Source organism: Lepidochelys olivacea (genome assembly GCF_965140295.1).
Source record: "Lepidochelys olivacea isolate rLepOli2 genome assembly, chromosome: 3".
Classification (NCBI taxonomy): Eukaryota; Metazoa; Chordata; order Testudines; family Cheloniidae; genus Lepidochelys; species Lepidochelys olivacea.
The window spans coordinates 60,234,523-60,247,841 of NC_140413.1; the positions used below are offsets into that span (position 1 = coordinate 60,234,523).

Here is a 13,319-nt window from a genome sequence, read left to right on the forward strand (position 1 = left end):
TCCCAGACATGTCTGGCTTTTTGGTTCTTAAATCGCCGTCGGGGAGGAATTTTTTAAATATCTAAAAACGTCCGGGATTTTGCCATTATTATTTTTCCCCAAAGAAGAGTTGATCATTTAAGAAAGAGAGTGAATGTTGGTCGCTCGAGCGAGTGCCCACTTTTCCCCCGCTAGCTCCCAGCACTTGCTCTGTGAAACAGTTGTTTCGCACAGCTGGGAGGGAGGGGGAGGAGGGTGGAGTTGTGGCAGGTCCGGGGGCAGTGGCACGAGCTAATACTACACCTCCCCTGTGAAGTGTCCTCTTTTTTGAAAGTTCAAATATGGTAACCCGTGTTAGAAGATCAGTATCCTATGAACTTCATACCTGTTTTTCCCCAACTCCCATTTCTCTACATTTATACTACTATTTCATTGTGCTATCACTGGCATATAGGTACGGGTTTCTGTACCCTTTTCATCTGGAGAATCCAGACTTAAGAGTTCTCCAGAGCCATATCCTAATTTGTGCGACTGAACTACTATTAAAATGAATATCTCTCAAAGGTAGACTGGTCTGTTTTGGTGGAAGTTTAAATACCTTAACATTTTTATCATGTAAACTCGCATCCTGAAGTGAAGCTTGCATAGTGAGTTTGACAGTAATTGAATCATACTCTTTTTGCCCATGGACAAATTAACCTTCTGCTTACAGGATAAATTTTAGGACTTTATTGTGTCTGGGTGTCCATTTTGTGTGAATGGTAACTTCACAAATGCTGGGAGAGCCAAAAGTTCGTATAACTTTCCCTTTTGTGTAAACATCTCGTATACTAAAGGTTTCTGCATAGCATAACCATTTATGTAACCCCATGGGCATTAGGTTGGCCCCTTTTAAATATTTAAGTTTTGTTAACAGTACAATATTTCAAATTGCTGGTAACTTTATTTTATTCTCATTTCCTGTTCGTAGTTTTCTTTGTGCATTCACTTACGTTAGATTTGTTTGGAGATTAACATTAATATTGCTTGCTTATTATACTGCCCACTGTAATGTTTGTTTTTTTGGGGAGGTCTGTTTGTTTAAAAATACAAAAAATATATATATTTTTTAATCTGTGTATACTGGCTTTGAGTTATAGTATGGTTTTATGACTATTTTGCTGCCATTTTGCTGTATTACAGTATACCCATACTTTTCTCCCCAACTGTTTAGTGAGGCAAAACTGCTCAGCATAGATGAGAGTGATGGGTCCTTCAGTCCCAGTGAAGAAAAGAAGGCAAGTATTTTATATATTCAGTCATTAAAACACCTGTTAAATTTAGTTTTAAACAAAGTAGTATAGTAATCCCACTGAATTAAAAAAAATTTGAAAAATGGGTGAATGTGTTGCTTTTCTATGATGCACACTGCAAAAATATCTTGAGTTGCATTCCTTTAGTATGTTTCTCATTCTGAATTCCAGGGGGCTTGCTTGCTGTACAGTACTATATTTTCTTTTCTTCTGAACTCTGAAACTATCAGCATTTATGGTTACGTTTATCTCTAGACAACTACCAGTCTAAAACTAAATTATTTTTCCTTTGCGGAAAGACTAAATTTACTTCCTAATCTTTCTTGACCACATATGCTGATGTATTTCCTGGTTTTGAGTATGTGTGTATCTGCCAAAGGGAAGGCGGGGGAAGCAGTGAAGGGTGGTTGTGTTCTTTTGCGATTTTGATGGCAGGTGCTAAAGTATTTTGTTGGAAAGAAGTTTCATAAAGCTTGAAAATTTCAGTGTTTTGAGTAGTGGGTATGTGTAGGAAAGAGAGGCTGCCTTTCTCCCTAACAAATCACGCAAGAGATGCAACCCAATGAAACAGACCAAATGAACGATTAAGCAAATGGCTACAGGTGATGACTCCATAGATAATGAGGAATAGGCTGGATATGGCTATAGCAGTACTATTTAACTACAATAAAGAGCAGCCATCCATTATATTTTTAAATTGACAAGTTTATATTAATACAGGCTTAATAAATTTAACAGTAATCAAAAGGGAATAGTCCTCTATTAAGATATTTTCCAAAGCTCAAAAAGTCTGAGCAAGTAAAATGCTATCTGGAATCTGACAAAATATAGTTGAAATGCTGATATTATCTCAGAAAGACATCATCTTGGCAATGCAGAATAGTTTTATTTCCTATTTATTTACCTTTTTCTAGGTTTAAGGACATTGTAAAATTTTCTCTGTATAAATGGCATGTTCTCTTTTCATTTTTTGTAGTTCCTGGAATTATGCTATCCAGGACAAAACTTTAGACAGAGTTCTGAACAGAATATTATATGAAACATAATTTTAGTTTGAGTTATGAGATCTTGGGGAAAACTGTTTGAAGACCAAGGGACAGGATTTATATAGGAAACGGCTTTTGACTAGGTTTTTAGATAGAACATTAAGATCTTTAACATCTAGTACAAAGGCAACGTAAATATGGATTCCAGTGAGTATTCATATAAGTATTTCACAACTTAATAGTTGTATACTCTCATCAACCAAACATTTTGCTAATTGTCTCATTACAGTCACTACGCTGTCGACCAGGAACCGTTGGCACCAGTGGCGAGTACATAAAAACGTATGCAAGGCGAGGCAAAACTGGAAGTTATAGAGTTTTGAAAGGGAACTCAATTGGACTCAACATGCTGGCAAATAGCAAGAAACTGAGGTACAGAGTTTCCAAGTTTACTAAGTAATTGTTTAGTTAACCATCAGTTTTATTTAAACATGATATATGAATATCATTTTAGATACTTTTTTTTTTTTTACTGACCGGTGTGACATTAAGGAAACTACAGCAAAGACTCTCAGTTTGCACTTTGCTAATCTGTACAATTGGCAAGTTACAAATAAAAGTGGTCTCTCCTTTTCAGCAAAATTTAAGATCTTTTAAAATTCCATTACTCTTACAAAATGTGTTACATACCACTTACTAGTAAATGCTGAAGGCTTTCTGCACAAAAGTAACTGACCCTGGATATTCACTTGTATCTGGACTAAGTACCATTCAAGACTGCTTCTACCATCACCCAGTCTCCCATTCATCACCCTGAGGTACAGAGTGTAATGTACTCTCTCTTGGTCATAGGCTTCTGCCTCTTCCAGGCCATCTCCAGCACTAGCTGCGATGTTCCTTCATTTTCCCTCCTATAGGACATTATATCACACAAGAACCACTTTGCACTACTTCAGAGCAAGTCTTCATCAACTCTACTCACTCTCAGATTCAGCCTGAGCTCTGGTCTCAAAAGAATTGAGCACAAATGCTGATATCTTTCTATCTGGTGTTCCAGCTGCTCACCACCACTGCTGGTATTCAAAACTGACAATCCTCCTACTCTACTCCTATTCAAGTTGTAACTGAAAGCAATAGCTATATGAAACACCAGCCACAGGAAGTTCATAATATAGTTAAATTGTTTCCAGTGCAGTCAGTTCCCATCCACCCCCTGTGCAGAGAAAAGATCACAAGACCACTACATCCAGTCAATAAGTAGCCATCCTATATAAAGTCAAACAAAGCATAACCTGAACCTCAGCCTTGTGTTGATAAGCAGTAAGTTATTGGTTAGTAAGTGGTAGTGTAGCCATGTTGGTCCCACGATATGAGTGAGAGAGGGTAGGTGAGGTAATATCTTTTATTGGACTACAATTCTGTTTACAGAAGGGACTAGCTTTTGAGCTCCACAGAGACCTAACAGGGCTTTGTGGAGTTCAAAAGCTTAACCCTTCTGCCAATGGAAGTTGGTCCAATAAAAGGTACTACCCCGCCTCCCTCTCTATCTTTTATCTTTCAAAAGCTAGTCCCTTCTGTAAATAGAATTTTAGTCCAATAAAAGATGTTACCTCACCTACCCTCTCTCACTGCTATCATGGGACCAACATGGCTACACTGCTATTTGTCTCTTATTAGTGAATATGACAGTTCCAGTGACTATCTTGTCATGGAGAGTCACTTCAGCTAGTGTGCATCATAGAAACATGGAATGACCTTACATCCAGTGCTATCTCGCCTCGTTTCCTCCCACTACTCTGTACACTAAAGACTCTTGATATGGAGAAAACAAATCTGTAAATGGTCAAACCATTCTGTTCCTAACCATACAATTTCCAGCTACATGTAGTCTGATCTGAGTCCTTGGACCGAATATAAATATAAGGAATACAAGAACTTCAGGCTGAAATGAGAAACCTCCTTGGCCCCAGATAGGAAGAAGCTGTTACACTGGTCCATAGCGAAACACCCATGAGCAGTCTGCCCCCCAAATTTGAAAACCTATGTGAAATTAACTTCACCTGACAGAAGAACTATATGCAAACTCGACTGCTTTGATTTAGCATTTCTCCAATAGCATGCAAGCGTGTAATGCGCATGGGTCAAACTCATCTCTTCTAAATTCTACAAGCAATGGAAGAGGAGTTGATTTTATTTTAATTTTTAATTTTAATTACTGGGGAGATGCTGAAATGCTACTCTGGTGAAGGACATATAAAAACCTACATCCATCAGATAAACAAAGTATATTTTTTCCTGCATTTGTTTTCTTTTGCTTATTTAATTTTGCCAAGTAGCAAGTACCTTGCAATGGGTGTTCCAATTATTTAGTGAGATTCTGCACTAAATGTTCATTTTTGGTGTAATTTTTCTGTAGTACAATAAATTAAGTGACTCAGATTTGCCTATAAAGGGTATTTCACTCTAACAGTTGTATATAAAGAACTATAAAGTAAAGTTATTTGCTTGGAATAAGCTTTAAATAGCTATAATTTACAATGCAAAAGTTTATTGCTACACGGAGATTTAATTAAATCTCCCATATCTAAAACTCCTCTGAACTCCATGAAGACTGACAGTAGATTTCTTTTGCAGGTGCAGAGAAATAGTTTCTTCTTTTCAGTTTATTCCATTAGTTCATTTGAATGATGAGTCCATTAGTTAAGAAACAAATGGGGAGTTGAAAAAGAAGGAAAGCAAGCTTTCTTCTTCCAATCTATGAGAGGATGAGATCTACTAGCTGTAAGATCTTACAGCATGTGGTGACCAGAAACAGTCAGCTCAGCTCACTAACTAGAGATACCACTCCTTTGTTTTAAGAAATGTTAGTTTTAATTGGAAAATTCATTTTGATAAACTTTTCCGTCTTATAGATATAGCACATTTAAGGTAGTTTAATTAGCTTAAAAAAATTAGTGCTGTTTTGCACTCTAGTAATTAAATTTGAATTTACATCCAAAAAGGGCTGGATAAAAACTGCAAGTAAAAATTTAATCATCCAGTAAATGAGAAATGCATCATTCACCATTTTCTAACATAATAAAAAAAAAAATTAAGAAACGGAAGGTAAGCTATATAGTTGTTCAATAAATGTGCATAGATACACTATATCTTCTTGGTTAACAAAAAGAGGCACCAAATTTAGCGTAAAGCTATATTTAGTTGCAGCTAAATTTGTTTTAATGGTTATCGACCAATGAGAATCAACCTTTCTTTAGGAAAATAAAGTATAAACGCAAAACACTGTTAAAATCACGAACGAAGGCATGAATGAAAAACACCACCTTGGCTGCAATGAACATTTTTGATGGTGTTGAAACTATTACTGGTATCTCTTACCGCTAACTGCTTTTCTGACTTCGGTCATTTAATCTGGTCAGGAATGTGATTATCCTACAAGCAGTTATCTTCGTTTAATACTGAAGTGCAGCATCTCCTAACTTTTATATATTACATGCATCACAAGAAAGGCCAAAAATATATTTTTCCTGTTTTTGTATATTTTGTTCTGTAGATTTACATAATTGGGACCAGTTTGTTTATTGTGAACATTAATGTGCCCACTGATGTACAATATGAAGGGTACTCAGTAGTAATTCTCTTGAGTTTTGGACATCTAATTCTCAGCAGACTGAAAAGTTTAGTCATACAATTAAATCACAGAATTAGCTGTGAGCAGATGAGATTTATGAAATTCCTGAATTCCTCAGTGATAGTCTGAGACCTTGGGAAGTCACTGTGCTTCAATTCCTCTCCTCTTCCTCCCCACCCCCCATTTGTAAAATGAGGATTATATAACCCACCTATATAAGATATGTTTTTAGATCGTCTGATGAAAAGCATTTAAATTAATGTAGCAGTATTGTAAATCAGTGTTTTTCCTAACGTGGGTGAATGCCTGGCAGTGAGGAGGATTGTGCAGGTTGGGTGAGCACTGATACATGGTCTCAGCTTTAATTTAAAAAGAAAAAAAAAAAAAGGTGTGTGGGGGGGTGTCTAGCTGTTATGGTTACAGTAATACGCATGCATTATAGAACTATAGGACTGGAAGGGACTTCGAGAGGTCATCTTGTCCAGTCCCCTGCACTCATGGACTAAGTATTATCTAGACCAGGGGTTCTCAAACTGGGGGTCGGGACCGCTCTGGGGGTTGTGAGGTTATTACATGGGGGGTTGTGAGCTGTTAGCCTCCACCCCAAACCCTCTTTGCTTCCAGCATTTATAATGGTGTTAAATATATGAACAAGTGTTTTTAATTTGGGGGGGGGAGGGTCACACTCAGAGGCTTGCTATGTGAAAGGGGTCACCAGTACAAAAGTTTGAGAACCACTGATCTAGACCATCCCTGACAGGTGTTTCTCTAACCTGCTCCTAAAAATCTCCAGTGATGGAGATTCCACAACCTCCCTAGGCAATTTATTCCAATGCTTAACTACCCTAGCAGGAAGTTTTTCCTAAAGTCCAACTTAAATCGCCCTTGCTGCATTTTAAGCCCATTCCTTCTTGTCCTATCCTCAGAGGTTGAGAACAATAATTTTTTTTCCCTCTTCCTTGTAACAACTTTTTATGTACTTGAAAACTGTTATGTCCCCCATTAGTCTTCTCTTTTTTCCAGACTAAACAAAGCCAATTTTTTCAATCTTCCCTTACAGATCATGTTTTCTACACCTTTAATAATTTTTGTTGCTCTTCTCTGGACTTTCCCCAGTTTGTTCACATCTTTCTTGAAATGTGATGCCCAGAACGATACAGTACTCCAGTTGAGGCTTAATCAGCACTGAATAGAGTGGAAGAATTGCTTCTCTTTTCTTGCTTATAACACTCCTGCTAATAAATCCCAGAATGATGTTTTTTTGTTTTGTTTTGTTTTGTTTTTTTTTGTTTTTTTTTTTTTTGCAACAGTATTACACTATTGACTCATTTAGCTTATGGTCCATTATGACCCCCCAGATCCCCTTTCCGCAGTACTACTTCCTAGACAGTCATTTTCCATTTTGTATGTGTGCAAATGATTGTTTCTTCCTAAATGGAGTACTTTTCATTTGTCCTTGTTGAATTTCATCCTATTTTCTTCAGACCATTTCTCTAGTTTGTCCAGATCATTTTGAATTTTAATCCTGTCCTCCAAAGCACTTGCAACTGCTCCTAGCTTGGTATCGTCCACAAACTTTATAAGTTTACTCTCTATACCATTATCTAAATCATTGATGAAGATATTGAACAGAAACTGACCCAGAACTGATCCCTGTGGGACCCCACTAGTTATGCCCTTCCAGCATGACTGTGAACCACTGATAACTACTCTCTGGGAACGGTTTTCCAACCAGTTTTGCACCCACCATGGTTGTAGCTCCATCTAGGTTGCATTTCCCCAGTTTTGTTTATGAGACAGTCATGTGAGACGGTATTAAAAGCTTTACTAAGGTCAAGATATACCACATCTACTGCTTTCCCCCCCCAGCCACAAAGCTTTCTTTGACAGGGTAACATGTCATCAGGTTGGTTTGACACACTTTGTTCTTGACAAATCCATGCTAACTCTTACTTACCACCTTATTATCTTCTTGCTGTTTGCAAATTGATTGCTTAATTATTTGCTCTGTTATCTTTCTGGGCACAGAAGTTAAGCTGACTGGTCTGTAATTCCCCGGGTTGTCCTTATTTAACTTCTTACAGATTGGCACTATATTTGCCCTTTTCCAGTTGTCTGGAATCTCTCCGGTCTTCCATGACTTTTCAAAGATCGCTAATGGCTCAGATATCTCCTCAGTCAGCTCCTTGAGTATTCTAGGACGCATTTCACCAGGCCCTGGTGACTTGAAGACATCTAACTTGTCTAAGTAATTTTTAACTTGTTCTTTTCCTATTTTGATCCAACCTCATTTTCACTGACATTCACTATGTTAGATGTCCAGTCACCACCAACCTTCTTGGGGAAAACTGAAACAAAGAAGTCATTAAGCACCTCTGCCATTTCCACTTTTTTGGCCCCCCCCGCTGAGTAACGGGTCTACCCTCTCTTTGGTCTGGTCTTGCTTGTAATATATTTGTGGAATATTTGTTCCTTTTATGTCTCTAGCTAGTTTGATCTCATTTTGTGCCTTAGCCTTTCTAATTTTGTCCCTACATACTTGTGTTATTTGTTTATATTCATCCTTTGTAATTTGACCTAGTTACCACTTTTTGTAGGACTCCTTTTATTTATTTTTTTTATTATTATTTTTAGATCACTGAAGATCTCCTGGTTAAGCCAGGGTGGTCTCTTGCCATACTTCCTATCTTTCCTACACAGTGGGATAGTTTGCTCTTGTGCCCTTAATAATGTCTCTCTTTGAAGAACTGCTAACTGTCTTCAATTGTTTTTCCCCTTAAACTTGCTTCCCATGGGATCTGATCTACCAACTCCCTGAGTTTTCTAAAGTGTGCCTTCTTGAAATCCATTGTCTTTATTTTGCTGTTCTTCCTCCTACCAATCCTTAGAATCATGAACTCTACCATTTCATGATCACCTTCACCCAAGCTGCCTTTCACTTTCATATTCTCAAACAGTTCCTCCCTATTTGTCAAAATCAAATCTAGAACAGCCTCTCTCCAAGTAGCTTTCTCCACCTTATGAATTAAAAAATTGTCTTCAGTACATTCCAGGAACTTGTTAGATAATCTGTGCCTTACTGTTATTTTTCCAAACAGGTATCTGAGTAGTTGAAGTCCCCCATCACCACCAAGTCCTGTGCTTTGGATGATGGCTAGTTGTTTAAAAAAAGCCGCATCCACCTCTTCTGCCTGGTTAGGTAGTCTGTAGTAGACCCCTACCATGACATCACCCTTGTTTTTTACTCCTTTTTATCCTTACCTGGAGACATTCAAGAAGTCTGTCTCCTATTTCCATCCCAACCTCAGTCCAGGCATATACGTTTTTAATATATAAGGCAACACCTCGTCCCTTGTTTCCTTGCCTGTCCTTCCTGAGGAAGCTGTTCCCTGTGATGCCAACTATGTCATAGTTGTGTTTATTTACTAGCATTTTGAATTCTTCCTGTTTATTCCTCATACTTCTCGTGTTAGTATACAGACATCTAAGATACTGATTTGATTCCCCTCTTCCAGTTCTGTCTCGTCTCTTCTTTATCCCTACTATAACAGCCCATGCTCTCCTCCCCCCCCACCCCCAAAAAAAAATTCTAAACCCTTCTCCCAGGTCTCCATGTTTTTGACTTACCTGTGGGCTTTGGTCACCTGCCCCCTAGTTTAAAGCCTTCCTCATTAGGTTAGCCAGTCTGTATCCAAATATGCTCTTTCCCCTTCCTCAGTAGGCGGACCCCATCTCTGCTTAGCAGGCCTTCTTGCTGGAACAGCATCTTCGCATCCTGGAGGTGAATGCCTGGCTGCATCTGTGTCTGCCTGGGCCCCACCCCTTACCCTTTACCAGAAGGATCAAAGAGAACACCACCTGTGCCCCCAACTCTTTCACCCTTACTCCCAGAGCCCTGTAGTCACTTCTGACCTGATTATAGGTAGAGCTGGTAGCAACATATAATTCAGGTTGCCAAACACCTTCCGTTGCAAGACCCTGTTTCATTTGTTGTTTATAACAACTATTCGGACTGTAATTTCCCATGCCGGATGTGTGCCTTGAGCTGCTTTTTTTTTTTTTAATGTTTCAGCAAAATTCAGCCGTTTCTAAGAACAAAGTTGGGGAGAAATATATTATTTTGCCCACATTAAGTGCCTATGTCCATTTCATTAGGAAGTTTTATCATCTCCGTACTTTGAAATATGATCTTGAAATTTGGCAGGGCTGTCATCCTGCTGTCAGTCATGTGCCTTTTGTCACCCCCTGTCCAAATTGGCCAAGTTAAAAGCCTCCCAAAAACTGCAGTTCGCATATGCTTAATAGAGACTTGTTAGTTTGGCAGTTAAATTGTCTGAAGATTCCATTTGCACTGAGCATGCTCAAGCCCAGGGCTGTGGATGCTGAGCAGGTGTTTTCCTGCAGTTGCTTCTTTTGGTAGCCAGGAGCCATTGTAGCATGAGGCACAGGAACTGAAAGCAAGAAGTCTGTGTAGTCAGTGGTATGTGCACATTCAGTGGTGTGAGCACATCTGCCCCCTGCCACCAGGGATAACCTATTATACTGCATTCAGATAGTTGTCTTGCTTAGGAAAGGTGTTTGAGACCAAGAGCTATTGACTTTGATTGGCTCTCAGCTGTTGGCCCAGCTTCGTGTAACAATGGCTTTTCTACTCAAGGGCCTGCCGTCATGCAGGCAAGAGAGAGGTGTGGCTGGAGCTTCTCAGTTTTGTGTATGTCATAGAGGGGAGACCCTGTTTAAGAGTAGGGTTCTTCTTTGTGTAGGAGGGGGTGGAGATTAGGAGTAACCATCACCAAATATGAGGAGGACTTGCAGAAGAAAGAAGGCAGGAGAGACTCTGCTTTCCTGAAGTGCTTATGAACCTCAGACTCACAGAAAGGGTAAGATTAGTCCAAGGGAGGGTGTATCTCAGGACTTCAGTTATTTTCAAAGGTCTTTAACTCTCTAGAGTGCTTTGAGTAAAGCTTCTCTGGTTAAGAAGTTCCATTGTTAACTCTGTTCTTGTTTTCTGCCATGTTGTCCCCATGTTATCTAGTCAAGATAATTAAGTCCCAGGCAGACTGCGAAGAGCTACAAAAGGATCTCTCAAAACTTGGGTGACTGGGCAACAAAATGGCAGATGAAATTCAATATTGATAAATGCAAAGTAATGCACATTGGAAAACATAATTCCAACTATACATATAAAATGAATGGGGTCTAAATTAGCTGTTACTACTCAAGAAAGGGATCTTGGAGTCATTGTGGATAGTTCTCTGAAAACACCTACTCAATGTGCAGCTACAGTCAAAAAAGTGAACAGAATGTTGCGAATCATTAAGAAAGGGATAGATAATAAGACAGAAAATATCATATTGCCTCTATATAAATCAATGGTATGCCCACATCTTGAATACTGTGTGCAGATGTGGTCGCCCCATTTCAAAAAAGATATAGTGGAACTGGAAAAGGTTCAGAAAAGGGTAACAAAAATGATTAGAGGTACAGAACAGCTTCCATATGAGAAGAGATTAAGAAGACTGGGACTTTTTCAGCTTGGAAAAGAGACCACTACGGGTGGGGGCTACGATGGAGGTCTATAAAATCATGACTGTTGTGGAGAAAGTAAATAGGGAAGTGTTGTTTACTCCTCCTCATAACAAGAACTAGGGGTCACCAAATGAAAGTAATAGGAGGTTTAAAACAAAAGGAAGTATTTCTTCACACAACGCACAGTCAGCCTGTGGAACCCTCTTTGCCAGAGGATGTTGTGAAGGCCAAGACTATAACAGAGTTCAAAAAAGAACTTGATATATTCATGGAGGATAGGTCCAGTGATGGCTATTAGCCAGGATTGACAGGGATGGTGTTCCTAGCCTCTGTTTGCCAGAAGCTAGGAGTGGGAATGGATCACTTGATGATTACCTGTTCTGTTCATTCCCTCTGGGGCACCTGGCATTTGCCACTGTCGGAAGACCGGACACTGGGCTAGATGGAGCTTTGGTCTGACCCAGTGTGGCTGTTCTTATGTTCAAAGGTGTTAAATTAGAAGCCCGGAGTGTCCGCATCTGAGGTGGAGCTCGAAGGACTGCGTGTAAGCAGCTGAGGAAGCTCACAGGTTTTAAGCAGTGATTTGTGGGATTTAGAGTGGCTGCGTGGCAGTGCTCTATGGCCCATGGACCGCCCTCTGACAAGAGTTCTGAGACTGGGCATATGCTGTATAGACCAAAGCTAGAAATAGTGATTAGATTCTACCCAGACCCAACCAACTTGAATTTGGCGGCTGGGTCCACTTGCAACAGACTAGTGATTACGGCTGGGTACTGGGCTTGGTTGTAACAAACTGAGCCACTAATTAATAATGAACATAGTACAACTAAATTCAATATACTTGAGGGAGTAATTGTGCCAGTCACTAGCACTGTACTGAACATTAGGAAGGTCTTTAACCTTTTCCCTTTTTTTTTCCTTAAGTTAAAAACACATTGAAATCAAAAGTGAAATTAAAATCCTTACACACAATACAGCAGCTCCTTAAAGGTAGCACATTTCTTCCTGAACGCATTCATATTGCTGAACTAAAAAGTAAGGCGGAACAAAAATGCAGAACAAAGAACACATCTCTGTAATATATGAGGGTACAATGCAGACTGAGCAGCTTCCTCTCTAACCTGAGGTGCCCTTTACAATGCTTTCCTGCTGTAGCCATCAGCCTGGACTGCTCACAAACAGCCCCCAGCATGCAAGTCACTACTGGCTGTGTGTGTGCGTGCGTGCGCTGCAGCCAGCCACACTTTAGCTCTTACCAGCCTTGGTGATACTGCAGAGTGACCTAAACAGACTCCCAGTCTTAGATTTTTCCCCAGAAATGTATGTCCTGTACTGCCCAGCCCTCTTCTGGACTTAATATAATACAAGTTTATATTAAGTTTGTTATTGCTTCAGTAGAAATAATATGCACATAACATGCCACCTCAGATGGAGTTTCCCACACATTTCAGTTTAATCACATTGGATTAGATAAAACAAATGTATTAACTACAAAGAGATTTTAAGTGAGTTTAAGTAATGAGGCATAAAAGTCAGAAATGGTTACAAGAAAATGAAGTTAAAATACTACCGGTGCCTAACTTAACAAATTTTCTCACCATATGCTTTCAGCAGTATTACTGACCAAATTTCTTAGATCAGGATCCCTTCTCCCAGAATTCAACAAATGCTTCCTTTGTTGCTTCTGGTGCCATGAATGTGGTGGGCAGGGAGAGAGAGGGTGTGCTTAGCTATATTTGTTCCTCCTTTTTATAGTGTCAGTCCCCTTATTGAAAAACATGTTCAGCCGAGATTCAGGAGACCAAATCTATGTGGAAGGATGTCCCTGCTGCTTTTTCCTCACTGACTTGAGCGTCCTTTGTTTCCCTTCCTGCTTGATGGCTCTGTTCACTGCTTAAATGC

At 39.3% G+C, this 13,319-nt stretch overlaps 1 protein-coding gene across 4 annotated transcripts in view; it reads left to right on the top strand.

The window, feature by feature from the left end:
- SENP6 (SUMO specific peptidase 6) overlaps window positions 1–13,319 on the top strand; it is a 166,265-nt gene that overhangs the window by 32,446 nt on the left and 120,500 nt on the right. For all 4 annotated transcript variants that reach the window (XM_084624521.1, XM_084624523.1, XM_084624524.1 and 1 more), the window contains exons 3-4: window positions 1,193–1,256; window positions 2,547–2,689. In XM_084624521.1, coding sequence (XP_084480647.1) covers window positions 1,193–1,256; window positions 2,547–2,689 — 207 coding nt within the window. The remainder of the gene's footprint in view (window positions 1–1,192; window positions 1,257–2,546; window positions 2,690–13,319) is intronic.